The following is a 22,712-nucleotide window of genomic DNA, read 5'->3' as shown; positions in this document are numbered from 1 at the left end:
TCTCAGGAAATGCATATCCTCACAGGATTCCTGTAGTCTTTTAGTTTTAGGGTAATGCCCGGTAATTATTCTTATAATTGCCCATCACTTTTTTCTCTTGCCTTGACAAGTTGCAGTTTCGGCAGAACTCCATTCTCCCTTCTTACCTGTCACGGTTTCTATTCTTGTGAACGAATACAGCGTGGCACTTCTACCAACTTTTCCATAACCACAGTAACAAACTCGAAACGGCTTGTATGTGTGTCCTGACTCTAACGTGACGTAAAAGTTTCGCTCACTTCATAAACATTCTAAACCAACCACCTTCCAAATTCCCTTCATTAGAACAAGTACTGTAGTATATTAATACTTTGAGCATATATTAAATTTCAGGTGTTACAGCTGTACAAAACAAGGATATGAAGGAAGTCTTTTTCAAATGTCGTATTAAGCGAATAGATTAACGGCTCTCAACCTTGACCACTTTGATAACACCCTACTGACCACCGTTATATTCGATTTGGACAAAATCAATTTGTTGCAGAAATGCGTGATCAGGTAACATCATTCCTTATAACCTATCGTTTTTGTTTTTTTCTTTGTTAAAACAGTGATTGTGAAGTCATCGTCGATCGGTTCTAGGCTCGTTCCCCAACAAGAAGGGTGAAGTGGGTAGAGTGCTTGGCGTTGATCAATTTCTTTGGGATGTCCCAACACGCCTGACTTTGACTGCCCCATACAGCTTGCTCCATGCAATTCCCTGTACTGCCCGCTTGGGCATCCGGAAACCTCTACGATTCTATTTGAAGCCGAACTGGTTAGCGCAGCCCAAAGGGGCTCATCAAAGCCGAGCAGATCATCCGTTTTCAGAGAAATGTAGTTAGAAAGCGTGGAAGGCACCCAGTCACGCTCTTATTTCTGGAGGCTCTAAATCCCTTTTTTATTCCTTTTTTGTCTAAGTTAGATGTCATAGATCCTCTAAGATTAATGCTTAGATCTTAGGTCCCCGACTGATTTAGTTGTTAAAAAGGATAAAGTCATTGACGTATCAATCCACTTGGGATTCACCAACGCGTTTCACTGCAATTCGTAACAATTCGTAATCGTTGGGGTTTTGGAATGCGTGTTGGCCTGTACAATGTCCTGCTATAATTTAGTAATTTACTTCTGAAAATAAGAGCTCAACTGAGTGCGTACCCCTTAACTACATTTTACCTTTCTTCTTTTATATGTAACTAACCACTGATTTCCTTGAGTCGTCTATCATTTACGAACTAAAAAAGTTTTTGAAAAAAGTAGTTTCCTTGCTGTGACACTTGTACCTTTTTTGTCATCATGTCATTGTATCAATAAGAAACTTGGTATGTAGAAGCCGTTGTTTACGTTTCTGAACCTGAATATACACGACCTAATGTTTGAACGACAACTCCAGATGTTCTGTGCTTTTAATAAATGGTATTTCAGTTCGAAACTCATTCCGAGCTACTTCCAGTTCCTTTCTGCAGCATGCACAATTCTGGTCAGTTTATCTTCCTTTTCGTGTCAATTGTTTTCACTCAGTGCTATTGGAAAATAGCTTATTTATGGACTGGTTAGCATAGGAGCATTGTGATGGTCTAGACTGTACATCAAGAATTCTGACATTACGAAACAAACTTCTTTATATCTGCTCGGTTCCAATCCACTATCTTTTTTGAACTACTACCTACATCTCCAAGGACTCTACTGTACTTTACCATTATTGTTTGGCTAAGTTTCTTTCTTACGCTAATTTTAAAAAGGGTGAGTAGAGGGATAAATGCGATAGTCAGAGCTGAGCAAAGGAGTGGGCTCAGAAGAAAACGTCGAAGACATTGAAATTTGCGTGTTTATTTTGCTTTTTTTTGCCTACTATGTGTAATCAAATAGCTAAGTGTTTGGAAAGAATGCTGAGATGAAGTTTTATCAGGAAATGTATGACCTGTTACGAAACTTTTTTTTCTTGGAGATGAAAAGGGATGGACCACGATCAAGGTCAACCACGGCTTTTCCCAGCAGACAGTCAACGTTAGCATAAGAGAACACCTAGGAGGAGAATGCCAACGGTGCGGTGCTCCTCCTTTCTTCCTAGAAAAGTTGAGTATTTTAAAAGGCGAACCACGCTGTTTGTATACAGAACGAGGAATTTTAGAACGACCATTTACCCTTCACCACAGGTTAGGTTCTCCAAGAACAAAATTGCTTAAGAAAAATGTGTTATTGGCGGTGATAAAAGAATCTACGAATTCCTAGAAATTAGAATACGTGTTGTGGTGTCGACTTTGTGCGTACACCTGTTCTTCGCATGATGTTGTCGACGGTTGAACAAGAAACACTCCCCGACAGCCCCTTGTCTTACTCCAGTTTCCACTTCGAACGGTGAATTAAAACCAGCTGGTGTTCGAATCGAAGCAGTTGCTCTTCTATTCATATCGTTTTAAAGACATACGAATTCTCCCAGAACTCCATCGGCTCGAAGCACATTGAAAAAACATCCTCGGTAAGGAGGCGTCGAAGTCTGGGAAGGCTAACTGCAAAGGTTTGGAGCGCCGCTGCCACATTTCAATCACTCTCCTGACAATGAACACCTGGTCAATCGTAGATCGACCAAGACGAAATCCGACTTGTTCACCACGGGTGGTTTCTTAACGATGTTGGTAAGGCGATCCAGGATGATCCGCTCCGAGACCTTCTACATTACGCACGACGAGGATATTCCTCGGTAGTTCTTGGATTCCGTGACGGTTATCTTCTTGTGGAGAGGAATTATGACACCGTGTCTCCACAAATCTGGTATCCTTTTGTCAATCCATATTGGACGGATGATATTCGTCATCCCACGGATCTAGAAAGAGGAAGAAATTCCTGCGCTGATTCCAACATCTCCGCCAGGTTTTCCTTGCTTCATTTTTTTAGATATAGACAGGAACCTCCGACTCGGTCAGTGGCTCCTCGCTGACCGCGGTGTGCGTTGGACATCCTCGAGTTCAGGGACTGATGGTTCTTATCGGTTTAGCAAGATGTTGAAATGTTCACTTCAGGTTGCTTCCCCGGCAGCGACTCCGTTCCCAGTGTTGAGGACATATGAACATCTCTTCAGTTTGCCTTAGTGCTGTACTGCCTTGGTACTATACTGCCTATGCTGCCTTAAAAAATATAAGCTTTCTTTGTGTTCTGGTCCTCGCGCGCCCATCCAAACTCTGCTCCTGAAGTCATTTGTTCACGCGATTACAGCTGACGACCCAACTTTCTCTTCAAATGCTTTTCTTGGCTCAGATTGCCAGTAGTGCGGCCGACAAACTCAGAATTATATGTGACTCCAGTCTCCGCAGATGCAAAGGCGAACTTCTTCCTCGGCATCAAGACCAGAAGCATTTTCTTTGCAGAGTCCTGAATACAACTGGTGAGAGAGTCGGCGCCCTCAAGCTTTTTCTTGGCCCGTACTCAAATATTTATCGACACCTACTGGTGGGACTTCTCTCTGCATTCTTCGTCCTTCATACCCGCCATGTTCGATTGAACTCGGTTTCTTTCCTGGAACCCTAATCTCAAGCTGAGAAAAGCTAGGCGGTGGTCGGAATCAAATGCGACATCTCACACAGCGCTAGATTTTCGGATATCCGACAAGGGACGTCTTTAATCAAAAAGTAGTCGACTTGTGGATTAAAAGTTGTCATTTCCCGCTGGTCCTGAGGTTAAAGGGGTTGACCTCTGCTCTGATGACTTCGACTACGATCGGATCGTTGTTCGCATCAATTCCGCCGAACAACCGCCCGGTGACTGTGTATCTTGGATATCAGTCTTGAATATCATGTTGAGTTCACCATAAAAAGCATCCCTGCGATAGTCTTCAGCAGCCTCTGTAGGTGCGCGCACACTTACGACCGAGAGTTTGAGTCCTCTGCGATCCCGCAGTCGTACAAAGGTGATTCTTGATGGCCTTGAGCCAAATCCCCTCGCTAGGTTATTGCAGTCGTTTCTGACAGCTACCGCATAGCCTCCTACATCGCCGCCGTACATGGTGTAGTATCCGATGCTGGTATGGGGCATCGTTTGATGCGTGTTTCTTGCAATGCAGCAAACAGGAGTTCAATTGACAATGACCGATAGTTTAGCGGTACGAAATGGATGTTTGTAGCCGAATATTCATGTTCTGTGTGGGCGTTCGACGTGGGAGGGTTTGGATTTTGGCTGTGTGCCGGACTACCGCACCTTTTTTCAATGTTTGGGAAACCTGCAATATATAAAAGTGCAAGTGGTATAGCTTGTACACTCTCAAAGTGTATACTCACTCTTGTGTCTGGTGAAAGCATAGCCACCACGTGCACGTAACAATTACTTATATGCGCGCCCTCACAAGCGAAACAAACAGGAAAATTAACAAAAACTACTTAATTAAGATTGTACAGTCGTATTTATGGACTATAATAGGGAAAATGAATGAAAATCTCTTTAAAAAACAAAAAGAAAAAAAGGTTCGGGAAGTATTCTTCACATTGTAAAGAGAGCTCTGTGTGTGGCTTCACTGAAGATGTGTCGCAACGTCATATTACGTTTTAGGCCAACTGTACTGTAGAGCTAATGGGTAGCTCACTGTTTGGAGTTGTGGTACTTTTGAGAAATACACGTCTTCTTCTCGAAATTGAAGTAATTTGCAGACATCAGTTGTTTTCTCCTGCGACATCGAAGTGAGCTCGAAACACATTCTTTTGTTCTAAAAAAGAAATCAGTTTCAAAACCCAGCTATTCATGGTGATTTCTTCCGTTCTGTATCGTGACATAGATACCTGTTAGCACAGTTCTTGTAATAACATCATTTTTTCCATGACTTCATCGACTATGGAAATCACTCTACCATGTCTACCGGATCGGCGGTGCACATTGGTTGATTGATGAGTCAGCCAATGGAACTTATTAAGGATGCACATATCACATTTCCCTCCACCCTTTCACACATCTTTTACTCATTACAAATCGTCATGCTCTGCTTCACAGGCATTGCTATTCAAATAGTTAAATATTGTGTTATCGGTAATGGCTCTTTCGATACTCGTTACAAATGCTGTAATTTTGTGAACAATATGAGCATGTACCTTTTATTGTGCACAACTATGGAAGAGTTAATAGTGAAACACCGCAAAGACGATCATTGAACACCATAGCGAATTCTAAAAAAGTAAATAAAAATCGACCTTTAAGAGCCTAAGAAAGAACTTACGCCTATGTGGCTGCATACTTATTATTCATGTTGTAGACTGTGGTATGTAAAGTAATATCGGGAAATACAACTTGCTCTTTCTAAACAAAAATCTGCGGTTCTGATTAGTTGAGCGGATTTTTGGAAATAAAGGGACATTTACATTGAATTGACAGATTGTTATGATATATACCTATGATCTCAAATTCGTAGGTTTTCGAATCTTTTACATTTCTAGTAAACAATTTGAACATCATCCTAGACTCTGTCCTCGAAATCAAGCAAGCAAAGAGGTTTATTTCGCTCAAACATTCACTTATTTACTGGTGGGATTTTTTGTCACCTATCATGCACTCGTGGTTACGCTAACAAATTATTCTCTCTTCATGGATATCACTCACCTTCTTCTCCGCTTCCTGCTGTTTCTAACAAGGCCATTGCAAACTGCTCAAGAATTTTATGCGACTCGTCTTTTTAGATAATAGTTTCATTTTGAAAGTAAGCTTTTGTCTTGAATCTTACCATACTTTTGTGGAGGAAGTTTTTTTCCCCCTTTTTTTAAGAGAAAGAGAAGTATTTGGAAATATCGTTGCCTAATTCTTACAGCGAGCAGTTTTCAGAAATCTTGGATCTATTTCTTTGCAATATCAATATCTTTCACCCTCTCTTTTATATTTGCAGTCATTTCAATGCTCTATTTGTGCGCAGAAATTTTTTTCACGTCTGGAGCGAAAATGTGACCTTGCAGGTGCGATATTCTGTGAATTCAAGTATAGCAGAGCACATATGCTTCGTGTATCACTTCTGTCAAGGGTCCCTGCGTAGTTTGTAGTTGCACTTGAAGAACATCCAGAAGAAAGTGAGTGTCCTTTGAAGATGAATTCCTCTCTAATATCAGTAGATTAAACGACTCACATTGCTGTAAAAGTGCTTGGCTAGTCCATCGCAATCTGTATCCCAAACACATTGGGAGGTAATGCTGCAAGTGAGTATATTTGTACTTATCAGTGGATTAGACAGTCTTGAATCAATGAATGAACTCTACGGAGGCTTATAATGCATTTGTAACGAGAAATTGAAGAGAGGAAATGATATGACTCGATGATTTGCTATCCGCTTCAGACAGGGACCACCTAATTAATCTCTCTATGTATTTAGAAAGCTGCCCAATTAACGCGGGTTCCACGTTAGTACTAGCTGTTTTTCTTGCCGCAATCATTATGACCTGTCACATTTTCTCATTTGAAATCTGAAATTTATCTTGGAAGCCCTTTTATAATTGTGGCGGTTTGATTCTACTCTTGACTGAATTAAGAGTCTCTAAGCTACGATGTTAAGTTGAATTTGTTTTTCCAGATCTTGCCATTAGAATTTTTGATCAGGGCATTTTAAGGGCTTAAGTATTCTCTCCTACACTCCTTTACACTTTCCGAATTCACGAATGCGGTAGTAAAGTTTGTAGATTCTGCGATAACTTAAATTTTATCTCATAATGTTTTATCTCATGGAATCAATGTAATTGACTTGAGAAAAAACGATTTCCTTTTGATTGTGAAACGTTTTTTGTTCTTAATGAGAACTGTAAGCAACTTTTGGAAGTGCGCTAAAATCTTTCTGCTTCTCCAGTGTGTTTAGATTCGTCCTTATTCAAATGTTAGGTTTCCGCAAGTTTCTGATGGCTTTGAGAACAGCAAAAAAAGGAAACAAATGATTTGCTTCAAACTCAGTTAGTATCGGATTTTCACGTAAAACATTTTTAAAATAACGGCGAATCCTGCAAATTTTTACAGGTTTCTTCTCAATCTAGAACTGCTATCTCCTTACATGTAGAGAGATCCATTGAAGAAAATAACAACTAAATTAAACACACTACATAGATGGAAGCAAATGCCAATTTCATGCTTTTCTGTAGCTATGTTCTTCTTGAGCAAACTCCTAAAACTTCTTTCTGCTGCACGATTAATCTATCATGGCCTGGACCGTAGATGGGAACTCTTAGCTTGGGACTAATTTGAACGAAGTTATTTTCTTCTTTTTTTTCATTGCGTTTGGTTACGAATTTAGACGGATGTAGGATGTGCAACGATCGATAATTTGCAATGGCATTCTTTTGGATTCGATTTTTGTTAATTTCTTTTCGCATGGGTTTACGACATTGCGTGGCGAAGGCCGCACAGACAATGCAACCTTTGGGGTAGATGACATCTAGTGATATTCTCGTTCTCCTCAGTCGAGCATTTTCGGTTCGTCAATTGGCTGTTGGGTTAAGAAATGTCACAGACCCTGTATATGAATATCGGGAAAGCGGGACTTGTAAAGAAGTTCCATGTTTAGTGACACCTTGAACACATTGACGGCGCCGAGCTTTTAATTTCCCCCCACCAGAGCCATATTTTTGATAAAACAGGACTCACAACGTAGGTTCCATGTCCACAGCTGGAGTATTTTTGTACCAACTATCCGTTTCACTTATATGTGCGTATGTTTTTTCTTCCTTGTTTTCGTTCCCCCTACGCAATAATCCATACAACCCAACGAAGGGTCGTATTGTCGTCAATGTTTTGATGTATTCTGAGACCATATGTGATGCTGGCAAATTAATTGAGCAAAGGATCCGAAAGCTGTTATTTCGTGCTCAAAAATATTTCTACTGCTCCTCTTAAAGCATTGATATAGCTAATACAGTACTAGAATTTCTCAAGCAGATAGCCTCATTTTGTCAAACATATTGAATCAATCATATGGTGCAATCGAATGCTAATTTTGGGTTTGAGTGCAAACTTCAAAAACTTCAATACAAGCAGTAATACTCACTTCAATCCATGCCCACGCTGCTCACCGATCGCTACTTGTACGATGTACTTGTAGTGAGGAAGTTGTAGCGCTTAAAGAGATTTTTAAAGCCATTTCACGTTGGTTCTACCGTTTTTAGATCACTTTGATTCGCTGTCTGCTCCGAGATACTGTGAGGAAATTCAGTTTAATTTATCCAACAAGCGTTTACTGAGTTTTACCCAACAGGATCATTCATTCGCACGACCGTAAGCCCAATTATACTTTAAAAACGTCCTCACTTGTCTTCTTGATAGATCCGAAAAAACCTCGACAAGGAGCCAACCATCTGTTGTTTGTTTTTCTACTAGGAACTTGGAAAGCTAGAAACCCCAGCTTATACACATTTGCTGAATCCCCGCGTGAAGCAGCCACTATGACTCGGAGAACTCGCCCGAATCACTTGAAAGTCTGTGATTAGATAATACAGTATCAAAATTCAACTCGCATTTAAAAAAAAAACTTTTTAAAACGGATTTCATAATTTAACACTGAATAATGTCTATACGCACGATATCAGGCATACCTCCAGAACTCATGTGCAACTCTTTTGCATAAATGATGCCACAAATATGAGGTTAATCATCTTTCAATCAAGACTTATACAGCGCCGATCCTAGGATTAAATAAAAAGTAGATTTGAGGTTTTGCTTTTGCTTTTGAAAGCTTTTGAAAGTTTCAAAAACGTTTTTTCACACTCGCTCTAAAATAATTATGGATGAATAGCGTATGCGAAATCACTGTGAACATTGTGAATTCGGAATTTCAAAGAAGAAGAAGAACTTTTTGCAAGAGTTCTTGATTGTATCCGTGTTTAAATATATATTCGTACATATTCATGACATCCTAAGATAAGTTTTCGGAGCCTCATCCGAGCATAGCTGAATAGCTCCAGTTCAAATTTGATGATTTAAAAGAAAAATATTGGTCACAAAAATATTGATGAAAAGTGAAGCTAGTGACGAAGAAAATACACCTATTCCGCTGAAATGGATTAAATGGATATTGTGTATCTAAGATCTGTCTGTTATTAGTGTTCCACTGCGCTTCCTTCAAGAAGCTTTTATTTCGCTTCAAAACTGACTTGTAAAGAGAAAGAAATCCTATATTGCCGCTAGAAAGGAAGAAATCATCATTCGCTCCTCATTTAGAGATTCTGTCCTGAACATGATCTTTGCTATGAATTATTGCTTTTAATGTTTATGATTATCTCATTTACGGACATAGGCTCAGGAATTTACAGACCCGAACATAGTTTGTTTATTTAGCTTCAACGTCGTAAACATCCGAAAAAACTGTATACTGTAATGTGGTTACTAATATACGTAATTCACTTCACACCAGAAATTTGTAGGCCAAGCTTAGATAAGCCAATTTGTAAAAGTCAGGATTAAAAGCATCACCCCACGAATCTGGAGTGGTACGGATTTCAGGTGGGTAATGCCTATACGGGGTCGTAGATGATGGGCAGGAGAGTGATTTCGTCCATTTCTTCCTAATTGCCTTGAAAAATGACCCGGAAGATGCGGATGCGGCGCGTACAGAAGGCTGGCGCGCTCCAATCCATCTCGTTGTAGAAAACAGCGCCCCGGAACGCTCGAAGCCGCAAAAACCTTGTACGCCTTTTGAGTGATACGCCACGTAATTGAGAAAATGATACACTGTCTTGAACAAGAGATCATGTAAGTGTCAACGTTTGGAGCGGAATTTCTATGTAAAGAACTTCAAAAAACGTTTTTTGACGGAAGTGTGAGTTTTCTTTTCCTTTTTGTCCCTATTTCGAAACAGAATAAAAGTTTTCGAAGAATTTCAAAGTGAATATCCAGTGGAACACTGAGAGTGTTAACATTAACCTCGACTTCATTAATGAGATCAGTTATACAATATCCATTTACTGTTCGGCAGAATATGCTGCACTTTCTCGTCAATAGCTTCATTTTTCATAAATATTTTAGCGGCCAGGGTTTTTTTTTTTCTTCAAATCATCTAATTTGAACTGAAGCTATTCAGCTATCTTCGGAATTGAGAAACTGAAACTGTTGCAAGAAGTTCTCGATTTTCAAAACCGCAAATCCACAATATTCTGGACGGACAGAATGTCTCGCTTCTAAACTTGTTGTTCTTTCGAATGTCGAGTTGAAAAAAAAAAACGATACGATTTCGCAAACGATATTCTTCTACAAATATAGTAGAGCGAGTGCGTAGTCGAAACGTTCTCAAAATCTTTCCGATTGACGAGCTTTAGACCATTTATTTTCTATTTTATTTTAGTTTCGGTATCCCGTGAGGCGGTCTGGGACAATTATCACTGGGCAAGCAATCCATATGTACTAGGCGTATGACTTATTTGACTTAATTGGTGGGCTGATGTCATCGCCTGACGCGATTACCCGCATCTTCGCCGAGGTGTGCCGTCCTTGATCAAAGCTCTGCCTAATCTTCTCGATCTTCAGCGAGAGCTTAAACAGAATCAATCCATTCGTCGCTATTCCATGTCTTGCGAAACCTTACGTCTCTCCTGAACTGCCCCTCCACACTGGGTGTCCTCAGGCCCTCTTTCATCACCTCACTCTGGAACGTCCGGTTTCGGCCAGGCGGCCTCTTCCATCCCGAATCCGAGAGAATCCGCAGAGCAGGTTGAATAAGGGGGTCCGCTGGTGCACTTGTAATGTGACCGAAGAAGCGAAGATGATTTTCTGCAGCTAATTTCGACGGTCGTGTCAGATGTTGATACTTTCCAGTTGCTCTCGGTCGGTACACCACATCTAGTTCCGCGCAAAGATCTTGATTGTGACATACCCTGGGCCGAAATTAGCCAAGCAGCCGTCTGAGCAGCTTCCTTTCCATGCGATCAAGCCTCTACATCACCGTAGACGCTGTTGCCCAAATCTCCTATCCGTACATCATGATGGGGCGAATTACGGATAGGTAGACTTGCAGCTTGATTTTATTGGTGATGAGAGTCAACCACAGGCTCGTTAAAGACTTAAATGCAGTGGTCTCAACCCATCTCTGCTGAATATGTTTCACGTACTTGGCGTTGTTCTTCAGCATACAGCGTAAGTAACCGAACTTATCGACAAGTTCGACCGGTTGTCCACCCACCCTGATTCTCGTTTAAAGTCTCGAAGAGACATATATCTGCTTACATTTATCAAGACGTAGACGTAGCCCATAGACTGCAGCTACTTTCGGTGCAAGGTTGACAATTTGTTGATGTTTCGCACTGCTCTCCGCGAATATAACAACATCGTCGGCGTTCTCGAGATAGGTCAAAGGGCACCTTGATGGCGTTAGGATGGTATCGCCAAGACATTGATCTACTGTTTTCGCATGATGTCGTAGATGACGCAGTAGAACGGGAAGGATTCTGTCACTGCCCCCTTCTCTTACTCCAGTTAGCGCTTTTAGAAGTGTTGTACATCCTGCTAGTGTTCGAGCTGCCGCAGTTTTTCGTTGAGTCATGTCATCTGGTAGGTTTATAATATGAGAATGCACTCAAAAGTTTTGCATTCTTTTATCTCCTGTGCTCTTTTCCTACCACGTTTCCTAAAGAACTTTCCAAATCTCTACAGGTTTTGGAGTCCTAAATAGATGCAATGTTTTCGAAAAGATTGTTTAGACGGATTACACCCAGCTACCGTACATTTATGCACATTTGTTCATTGCTCATGCGCTTCATTACTTCTTATTGGTACACTGAAAAAATTTTCAGTATTTGTGTGGGATATCAATTATCCATCGAAAGAAATACAAAAGTTGAATGAAGCACTGATTACGAGCGCTTGCAGGTGAAAACCTCACCTTTCATCATAAACATAAATAAATAAATATTTCACTTTGATATTCAGCAACGTCGATTCACCTAAATCGAATTACTTTTTCTGTTCGGAAAAAGTTTTCCTTTTTCTCTGATAACTTGAAACTCACTGCATTCCTTTCGAAGCTATCTATTAGCTATTATTTACGAGGTTACCTTCGTCCACCTTTTTCTGATACGATCGTGGAATTCATCTTGGCGAAGAGTATGTGTAAAATCTTTAGGAAGGATATTGGATGGTAGCTCCCAAGATCCCCACGGTCACTTCTCTTTTGCATACGAACGGTTTGCGAAGTCTCTCAGTGATCTAAATCCCTTCCTTTTGAGGACAGAAGGCCATGTGCGCCGCCAAAACACTACTAAGGGAATGGTCGCCAACCCGAACAATGTCGTCCCAATGAAGGGACGGATTTTAACTCTGTGCCAGATTTCTTGACCGAAGTGATTACTTCTCAAAGAAGAATCTGGGGTTTTACTTCACCAGCGACCGTATTTGGGGTTGATGATGGAGTTGAAAAAATTGAGAGGAAAATGATCTAGTAGGACATCGTTGTGATCTTCTCCATCCTTTGACAAAGAAGTATGCGATTCCCGTCATTGTTCAACAAAGACGTTAGTGGAGTGTAATGTTTGCTGAGCGATATTTGCTTAGACCTGTCCATCTTTCAGCTGCTTCTGAAACATTCTTTTGACTGATGCCTTCTCGGAACATCATGCAGCAACGCTTCTCATTAGCTGGTATACCCCATCAAATACTCAACGTGCGGTGCATTCGGATCAAACTTCACATTTCTTCTTTCTTCAGGCAATTACGTGGTGGCTTTTGAAATCAAGTCTCTCGTGCACAGCTTCGAGCTACATTAGGTATACCCGTTATGCTTTGAGAATGAGGTTGTAGTCTACGGTAGTTTTCCCTGCTCAATGCTGTAGATTGAGAAACAGCAAGAGGTTGTTCTGTGCACTTATTTAAGCATCGGTAGAACCCCTTTGTCATTCCTTCAAAAACTTGCCGAACACAGGGTAAGAAACAAGTTATCAAATTTATCAAATCAAATTTTTCCTCAATTACTTATCAAATTTTGCCTCAATTACCTGACCCTTAGATATGAAGAAGACCACAGTGATCATCATCAAGACCTATCAATTTTTAGGCTATCTACTTTTTCCTTATAGACGCATATTCTTTAAAATCCCACAGCTTCTTGATCACTATTCATGGTCATCCCCCGATCTATTCACCGTGAGTTTACGTGGCGTTCCAGCTTTCTGATAGGGCTACAATTTCCAGAAGTTGGAAGCTGAGACTCGAAGAACAACTCAACAGTGGGTCTGAGGTCATTGAGAGAACTGAACACTTTTTGCTGCAAGGAGCTTAAGGGCGCTTAGTGAGGGGTGCCCTGATTGGGCGGGACGAGGGAGTAAAGTGTTTAGAGGGCGTTTCCCAACCCTGGGCCTAGGGTTGGCGAAGGGAGCCCGAAGCTACACTCGGGCATGCGTTGTCGTGGAGCAAGTGAACGGTGGCACATCTCAGTCACTCTTCTCGCATTGCAGGCGCCAACTCGAGGAACTACCGCTTGCAAGCCATGGCATAGACCGTGTGGTTTTCGTTGGCATCAGCTCGCACCACATCATTTTACGCGACTACCAGAAGCAGCAGAGGGAAACTTTTCATTGCCGTTGGTTAGGTTATAGCCGCCGCAGCGGATGCACGCCTCCGGGAGCCAGTACGTCGGTAGGTAGTCTGGATAGTGGACCCCTCGCTTAACGCCTCGTTGATGTTGGCGACTGCCTTAAGTGCCGTTTGGCGTCGCTTCCACTCGTAAAACAATATCACTCGGAAATGGCGTCGATCTGTTTTCATTACAATGGTAGCACGACAGAGACGCGGCGCTCTCACATACCTTTGAATAGAAAATTTCCAGAACCACCTAGCTTTTATCTGAGCTCTCAGGAAAAAGCTTTTAAACGCAATTTTTTTCAAAGTTTAAAAAAATAAGTAGGCAACCTAATACCTTCCGGAGGAGCTCGTCCTTAATGTCGATACCTGTATAAGAAGAACAATAGTGAGAAGCTGATGACCAATATCGTGCAAAAGTTGAAACATATTTTAAGAACATGTGACTTAACGGATTTAATAGGGCTTGGAGGTTGAGGTAAGCTCACATGCGTGTTTGTATTCGTAATTCCACAATCCATAATGTCGATGTGGTAATTTGTCGCTGTGATGTGGGCAATCAACAAGATTTCTACAAATCCAACAGATCATAAACGTCAATAAACGATAAGAATAATAAACGCTGTTCAGCTTCGGGAACCTCATTCAGAATGAACACGTTGCTAGATTTGGTATATACATTTCATTTTGGATGTGCTTGGTAACTCCACGTTCTAGCCACACCCATCCTCAGAGTATTTTCACACATGTTGTCTTCGTAAATGGACACTTACATTTGTGTATTTGTCACGGTGCCTTATATTCAGTTACCGATTAATACAGGTTGGAAGGCTGGTTACAGAAGCTGTGCTTCAGAAATATTCAACATGCGTTTCAACTATTCTCTGAAAGATTCGGTGACAACTCTGCTAACAGTTTCGAAAAAGCGAAATACTTTTGTATTTTCATCTAGTTGTTTGCTGAAAATCTACGTTTTTCTCGTGGTTGCATGAATTTTTCTAAAAGAGAATTTGGTCCACCTTCTCCTCCTGTATGTTTCATTGTTGTTATATGTAAGATGTATGACTGGCCAATCCACGTTATACATAGGATATGTGGATGCGTGGTTAAAAGCCCTACACTGCTACTAAATTGTTTTCAAAAACAACTGAAAACTGAAACTGTTTACTGAAAAAAACCGCAGTAGCATTCATGATGTTGTAGTTAACTTTTCGTTTATAGTAGAATACATATCGTTTTGTTACAGTATAAGTGCTATTACCTTTTTTTTTTAGCAAAAATCAGCAAGAAGTTTGTTTTCACAATCGCCCTTGGCTAATTACAAGCATTAGTGGTGCTAACGTGAACTGTGAGCTAAGCAATATTACGCAGAAATCTTAATTAGGATGAAGTAGAAACAGCAGAATTAACCTTTGAGTCGGTCCCGGATTTTGGCAGTTATAGAGTCCGCGAGTGAGGAAGAGGTAGCCTCTTCAAAATATATGCTTGCTAGAGTCTCCTCCGCAACATTTCGCAGAAGGGCCTCGCCGACCTCTTTGCGGAATCTAAAAACAATTGTATTATAAGACCACCGCAAAACTATTTAATTAAAAGCCTATTTTCGGAACTGATCTGTTCCCTTGCAAGTCATTCATAGTCTTCACTGGATTAGTTCCACTAGTGATAACTTCTCTCCCGTAATGAAAAAATATCTACTTGGCAAGAAGCTCCTGAGTATCTCAGAATCACATTTCTAAAAACTACAAATCATAAAAAAAATAAGGACCAACTTTTCGCTCTGCTTTGGTCTAAGGACAAAATCGCGTTCGACATTGGCAGCGGACATTTTCTGGACTGCTGGTCTGCTGGTTGTCAAGGTGACTGCGCCACGTTACTAACAGCGAAGCTCAGTTTTGTGGAGTATTCTCTTACCCGATCATGTGGATCTGTTTCACAGCATTAATTCGTAATTTTAAAAGAGTACAGTCTAGAGATAAATACGCGAAGCTGGATTCTGGGTAAGGATAAATTGCGGCTGTTGAAAATCAGGCCTTTATTGGCACTGGAAATATTGTGAAAGTAAGGAGGTGCACGAGCGCCTTGTGCATAACAAGAAATTCTCGTCCGAAACATATGCCAGCAGCATTTCTATGATTCCCTTTACCGTCACTTAGTGATTGTTAATAATATTTGTAGTAACTCCTGTAGTGTAGTCACGTCTTCGAATATGGCGAAGGTACACTTCTCACATATTGAAATCCCGCAACTTCTCCGCCAGAAAAAGAAACTGTAACTACTTTACAGAAGTTGGATGAGAACATTCGAAATTGCATTTAAAGAAGAAAAACCTGCACTTCTACGTCACCTTCAAATATACATTTTCATAGGGTGCAATATGACATTGAAGTAGATTAGCAAAAAAAATCGAGTTCCTATTTCCTACTCACTAAGCCAATCGAAGCAAAATGATTCAGCTGTGCCAGTAAACACGGGAAGATATGGATGCATTTTTTATGTGACAATGTCTATGCATGAGAAAACTTCTGATGAACTTCTTGTAAACATATGTTATATATATATATATATATATATATATATATATATATATATATAACACATATAACACATATGTTATGTGAAACGTATAAAAAAATATATATGTGCAACATTTGTTATGTTAATCTGCCATATCTAACGAATTTTAGCATTTTCTTCAAATAGCCCGATAAATAACATCGCCTGATGAAAGATGACCATTCTTCTACGTCTGAGTTTGCTCTGATCTGAGAGATGGGCATTCCTTCTATCAGTAAGATGTATTTGGGTATAGTGTGAGCGTTAAGTGGCATGTAAAGACCACTCCTCTGTCGATCGATTCAACTAAGAATAGGTTATGGCTGGAATGTAAAAAATCCAAATTCCATGAGTGAACAGCCTTGACATTTTTTTATGGATACTTTGAATGAATATACATACACCAGACAGACCTCACAAGTCGTCTAGAGTCATTTTTTAATCCTTCTTTCTACGGATTTGTAAGATGCAAGTATGAGTAGCTTCTCTTGTAAATACTGTGAAATGCACCCTATAGGTTGAAATTATATACAGTACACTTCTCAACAGTGAATGGTGGCCAATGTCGCTTGCTAGGATGGACCTCGAAATGATCGTAAACTCGTTTTTTATCCCCAAAAGAAGTTTTAAGAATAAAAGTTATTATCTCAAGCTGCTCTCCTTCTAAATGCAGCCATTAACGTTATATGTTCGCCTGATGTTTAATCCACCCAGAAATTTTGAAAAGAGAACAAAGTTGTTTTGTTGCTATACTGTAGGATAACCAGTTTTTTTTTTTTCGAAAAATAGTTTTTTGACGATGACTCATTGAAGTTGAAACTCCTGCTAACCTCTATCAAAATCCCCTTCGACTTTACTTCTAAGCTAGACCTTGTGTGCTTGGAATCATGCGGTTGGAAAACTGCCATCTGACTTAAGTGAAAAGTTGAATAAACAGTTATTAGAAGTAGTTCGATATTTGAGCGTCTTAATTTTCGGTGTTTCTTGATGATGGACATCAGTTTTGTCACTAATTTCTATCTTATTGCTTTATGAACAAAATATTCTGAAACTTATTGGTTTAGAGGCCCTTTTTCAGACAAGAGTGAGTATAGTTAAACAACTCGACGAAGAGATGACTTATTTTAAAGATCACTAATTGAAAAGTCACAGGATTTGTTGTATCCAATCAAATAACATAAACTAGCGTAATGAAAAAATCATGGAGTTACTGGGAAACTTCGAAACTGAGGAAGCATACAGTGATCGAAAAAGATCCGCGAATTTTGACCGTGCTCAATGTGCAGCCGCATTAGGCCTCGTCTACTTGAACTCCGCTCAATAAATTGGTTAGGTGAACCGGAATTGATTTAAGGCATCCATTCGATCTCTCTGTTTGCCTTTTAAAGGACGTTATTCGCGACGTAGTTGCTCAATGTAGAGAAAGCTTTGCCATTTTTTTTTGTTTGCTAGATCTTGGGAGGTGAAAATTGGTTTTGGGCTTGTCCTTGTACGAGCTGCGACCAATAATGAGCAGAGAGCAGCGTCAATTCATTGTGGATCGGGAAATTGCCGAATCTTATTCGTAAGTCCTGCATTTCGTTTCTACCCAATGGGGCTTTTCTTGTCAAACGTTACGCTGCTTTTGCTTCTCAAATGTTTATTTTTTCTGCTTCTGATCCTCTTTCCATCTTGACCCTTTCTCTATTCTCTGCTCAGAATTTTCTGATGGTTTCCTTTGCCAAGTACACAACAAGGAAGAAGTCCGAAAGAATGTTAGGAGAAGAAGATATTTGTTGCCTTTAATTCCTTCCTTCTTGTGTACGTTACAGTTGCATGCACCTTTCTCTTCCAGTTTTTCCTGCTGATCATCCATAACGCATTTCCTACGAATCTTCTTACCCTCCTCCTTTTTCTTGCAGAAAACAGGAAAACAGTCGCAGAATGTGGGAATACGACCAGTATCGGTTTATTGCGACTTTCACTAATTTTTCTACGTTATATTCCGCTGGATATTTTGCTGGAAAAGAACAGGAAATTTTCAACTTAGATGCTGTCCATGTTTGAACAAAGAGATGTTTTTTTTTTTGCTTAGGAACAGTTTAAAAAAAGCATTTTCTTCGCGATATTTTACATTACATTCTTGCCAGGAGATGCAAATAACAAACATGAGCAATGCTTCTAGCAGTAGCTTAAGCATGAAATATTGGCTGAAAACAAGGAATACTCATCCTTGTATTATATTACATCGAAAGGAGACAGTCCTGTTAAGGTTTCATATTGCCAATTTCCTCACTGTGGTTTGTTGCAATATTTAAAAAAAATGACATCTCCAGCGGCTAACAAGACGTTACTAGTGAAATTTTGATAGATAAGGTTAGTTACGTGTTGTTAATTTGTTTCATTCAACATACCAATCAGACATTCACTTTATAATCGTACTTTTATCAAGCGTGACTGATTGACCAGCTTAACCAGTTAGACTCCCAGACAAATCTAGTTAAACTTGGTAGCCTCGTTTGATAGGGATGTTTTCAATAATACTGACCAGTCGTCATTTTGGAAGAGGACGGTCTCCCTTGAATGCTCTCTTTTGTTAGAATCTGTTATTTTGTGATGCCCACAAATTCCTTGTTGTTAGCAATAGGTTTCTTAGTGCTGTTCATTACTCTCACTCTCAGGAAGTTCCATATCCACTGCTTACGTAATAAATGTCCGCTCAGCTCAAAGATCTTTCTACGCTACATATTTAATCACAAAATACATATTCACTTTATTCTTCACTTTTTGTGTTTTTTTTAATGATCACCGATCTAGTCCTGAGTGGTTATAATTAGATGTGGTTGAGATTCATTTCGAGAAGCTCTCCTTTGTTTTTTTTTTCATCGTGGACACGCGTTCTCAGACACTAACCTTTCAACATAGATATTTTCCGTAAGTTTGCTTATTCCCAGCGATAAAGTCTTTCTTTTTTTATATTACTGCTGCCAACCATCTTTTTCTGGTATATCCTATCTCTCATAACCTCCCAACGTTCTTTAATAGGTCTATGACGTATATTGAATGCCTAGTCTCTGGGGCAACCCAGAATTTCGGACTGTCTAGAACTTAATGAACTTATAGACCTGTAAAAAGCTACAAAACTCTCCCAGGCGAAGTCAAAAGAAAGAAAACTGCGAGCTAAGGAGGCAATCCAATTTTTGCTGGAAGAAAGTACTTCAGAACCATGTAATGAGACTAGATCTGACGTCAACGAGAGGAGAGTGACCTAATGGAGTAATACAAGTTCGTGCAAAATAAAAGTCACAAAAAAAGCTACGTAAACGGATAACGGTTTCGGCGGAAGGGATTTATGAATGAATATTCGTTGATTTGTACTTGGGTGTAAGGAGCTGCCATTTCAGCCTCATTTCGAACTCCAACGTGAAAAAAATGGCCAATAAGGAAGAGTATTTTTTTAAATATTTCTAATTTCCTTCTTTTCCAAAATTCTGGAGAGTAAAACAGGAATACCAATGTATTCAGATTGTTTGTTGCAAGAAGACCTCCAACACGCCTTTTGTACCAGATTCCCCAGGTACTTCATAAACTATATTTTCCAAGAATTTTTCTCACACTTCATTAGTATGCAATAGTTCACGTTTTTGAAAATAAAAAAAATAGGAGAGGAAGTAGTCGGTTCGATGAAACCAATTTCCGTTTGTGCAGGCTGCGTACTATTTACTACCGTTTTATAGTTTACTATAAAATGGACAGAAAATTCTGATGTAAACGTATATGCGTCCAATTTCCATCTCATTCATCTTATTTCATCTCATCTCATCTGTTGTGCTCTTTTGTGGAAATGAAATGGTGCTAACAATTTGTAGAACGTGAATTCAGATCAAAACCGAACAAGTTGCATTTCTTGCACTACGGTCCATTTTAAGATAAGATCTTTGTTGGGAATTCACTTAGAAGTTACTGTAGACAATAGCTGAAATTACCTAAATCATAGTTTCAAAACTAACAAATGAGACTAACTGCACTTTCATCATACATGTATTTGGACATGCTTACATTACACAATATGAAGACTGTAGAAATAAGAAGAAGAATGTGATGGGAACAGCTTTGGAGATGAACACTCATGACTTCGTAGAATTTCACAGAACTGTGAAGAAGCGTGCTGAATACTATCTACTGGTAGGAAATACCGAGAATCATCGCAAAAGCTTAACGAAGATGTATATCACGAGAAAGTGGTTACGACGTTTACAGCACAATTGCTTTTGCGTCCACGTGCCTTCTTGTGCGAACTCCCTTGAAAGGTTCCCTCTATAACCCCCAACATAGATGGAACTACTAAATCATTTCACATAAAAAAATCGTCGTAATGCGAATTCCTATGCATCGGCAGCGAAACACCCTTATCCCTCTCAACACTTTGTATTTCATGAATTCTACTAGAGCATACCCACATAAAAGATTTATGATGCATTTTATGAGCGGATTTCTTCTCATTCCAACATCCTATGCACTACCTTTATTTCCAGCTTGTCATTCGCCATTTCGTAGCTTGAAGCCGTTTATTAAGGGTTAATATATTTTGTTGTTGTGGTCTTCCAAACATTAAATCATATTCGTTGTAAAGGAAATCGTCAGTCTCAAGTTTCCAGGAAAGGGGTATGATCCTGAAAAAGGAGACACGTATCCCAGAGAACTTTCTTTATTTCATTCGTAAAACTAAACGGAAACAGAGCTCTCCAGAATACGTTTTCTATTTTCCCCAACGGAGCACACCCCGTAAGCTCTGAGCAATTTTTTCTTTATGAAAATTCTCTTCTACTCTCTCTATGCAGTCTTTCCAAAGCTCGTATATTTAAAGGGGTATGCGTAACAGTAAGTATGGCATCGTTCAGAGTGACCAAGTGGCTCAATCCGGACAGAATTGGCTTCGTCTCGACTCGCCTGAACGAAGGAGTAGCTGGTCTCTGCCTTCAGCTCAGCTTAGTTCACTTTCACCGCTTGCAGAACAACCTCACAGGACATCATCACCGTCTGTGCACGAATACACAGACTGTCTCTCAGCAGGACGAACACCCTATGTAGTCTGAGCCCTGCTTAATGAGTTCGTGTACGCCCAACACGGAGTCACATTCGCTCCTCACCCAGCCCCCGACTCTCTTTCATTCGACTTCGTTGTCAAACGAATGTAAGACTTCTCCTAATGTTTGTACGCTAGTTCAATACGCAGATGACTGCATGCTTTCACATAACATGCACATCATCTACTTAATTTGTCTTCCGTTTTGTTTTTCGTCGCCACAAACAACACAACATTGAGCCTTTATTCCTGAGAAGAGATCTTAATTCATATTCAAAAACACTACTCACATAAGAAATAAAATCATCAGCATGATCGCTTGTTATTATCTTAAGTTTTTTTTTTCAAGAATGTCATTCGTTCTCTGATAAAAGTACGATTGTATATGAGATTTAGCGAAGAATTAGAGCTCCAAAAACTACAGCACGTATTATTTTCACCCCGTTTGCAGATGGTTTCTCGAGCTGTGGCTCCGACCGCCCTCCTTCTTGCTATTTTGGCGACAACCCTAGCTCAACAGGAGAGAATTATGGTAAGTTGTCACTAAGGGAAGGAAGTGAACCTCAACAGCAAGTGGTGTGCTTAAAAACCTCAAATACTACTAAAATAAATTAAACATGGTTTCCCCAGAAACTTCTTCTGATGATAAACAGTCTCCGTCACTTTTGATTTATACTTCTAATTTAGGGTGCAATGCCGTCACGATACACATTTTACCATGATCGAGGCTATGAATATGCACCACCGCTTACTCTGTACAGAAAAGTTGGTGCTAGACCGGTAAGAAAAGTTAGTGTTTAGTGAGAAGAAGAAGGAAAAAACGATGAAAAATCAACGATTGGTTTGAACTGCACTGCGCACAGGAACATCCTAACATTATTTTGCACTGCCAGAAACAGCCGCAGACTATCCTTTCAACATTTGAAACCCATGGTTTGCGAAATTTCATGATGAGCCAGCCCTAACAGTGCTCATACTAAGATCTATTTTTCTTCCCAGGTTTCGAAGCGTAACAATGCAGAAGTGGTGAATCATATCCTTAAGAACTTCGGCACTCTGGATCGACTTGGTGATGTCGGCAAGTAGATAATGCCATAAGAAGTTTGCTCCACCAATAAACAAAACCTATGTAGCGTTTGTTCATCAAGCACCAATGAATCCAGAGCAGACTGAAATTGTTCGTGATATAGACCTAGTTGTTAAGGTCATGAAATAGTGGTTTTGCTGGCTTCTTTCTATTCAGTGAAGCAATGTAATAAAGGTTGTGTACAGATTAATGTCATTTTATGAATGTCCAGGGTTCGCCCACGCATCATTAGCGATTTATCTGGCTATAGACGCTACTTGTACTTATTGAATCGCCTTGTTACACTTCTGTATATGTGATCGCAAAGCCGTTCTTTAAACACCCTAATTCGAGGTTTCGCAAGTTTGACACTTAAGCGAAATCATTACGACTCTGATTACTTCCCTGCAAGTTTGCAGTACTGGGAATATTATGTGTAATGGTACAGAAGCAATATGACAATTTCACATAGCTTCGGAAGTAGTGGAGGTTTGTTTGTTTTGCTGT

General features: G+C 39.9%; 3 protein-coding genes across 5 annotated transcripts; 1 reads left to right on the top strand and 2 right to left on the bottom strand.

Annotated features, from left to right (window-relative positions):
• Positions 1 to 1,390: 1,390 nt before the first annotated feature.
• RB195_021088 (uncharacterized protein) lies at positions 1,391 to 22,225 on the top strand (the record flags this gene model as incomplete). Of its 2 annotated transcripts, XM_064207644.1 has the most annotated exons (4): positions 1,391 to 1,498; positions 21,591 to 21,671; positions 21,827 to 21,919; positions 22,139 to 22,225. In XM_064207644.1, 4 exons carry the CDS (start codon positions 1,391 to 1,393, stop codon positions 22,223 to 22,225), a joined length of 369 nt encoding a protein of 122 aa, XP_064063525.1. The 2 variants fall into 2 exon arrangements, with proteins under 2 accessions (XP_064063525.1, XP_013304853.1); XM_013449399.2 differs by lacking the exon at positions 1,391 to 1,498.
• RB195_021090 (uncharacterized protein) lies at positions 3,727 to 4,047 on the bottom strand (the record flags this gene model as incomplete). Its single annotated transcript, XM_064207647.1, has 1 exon — positions 3,727 to 4,047. The coding sequence occupies one exon, from the start codon at positions 4,045 to 4,047 to the stop codon at positions 3,727 to 3,729; it is 321 nt and encodes a 106-aa protein (XP_064063528.1).
• Positions 10,357 to 11,491, bottom strand: RB195_021089 (uncharacterized protein; the record flags this gene model as incomplete). Of its 2 annotated transcripts, XM_064207646.1 has the most annotated exons (3): positions 10,357 to 10,485; positions 10,538 to 10,809; positions 11,176 to 11,491. In XM_064207646.1, the coding sequence occupies 3 exons, from the start codon at positions 11,489 to 11,491 to the stop codon at positions 10,357 to 10,359; spliced, it is 717 nt and encodes a 238-aa protein (XP_064063526.1). The 2 variants fall into 2 exon arrangements, with proteins under 2 accessions (XP_064063526.1, XP_064063527.1); XM_064207645.1 differs by lacking the exons at positions 10,357 to 10,485; positions 10,538 to 10,809 and having other exon boundaries at positions 11,144 to 11,491.
• Positions 22,226 to 22,712: the final 487 nt, after the last annotated feature.

This window comes from Necator americanus, chromosome X, assembly GCF_031761385.1.
Source record: "Necator americanus strain Aroian chromosome X, whole genome shotgun sequence".
NCBI lineage: Eukaryota > Metazoa > Nematoda > Chromadorea > Rhabditida > Ancylostomatidae > Necator > Necator americanus.
The sequence above is the reverse complement of the archived record's forward strand: the minus strand, read 5'-3'. Positions and strand labels throughout refer to the sequence as shown.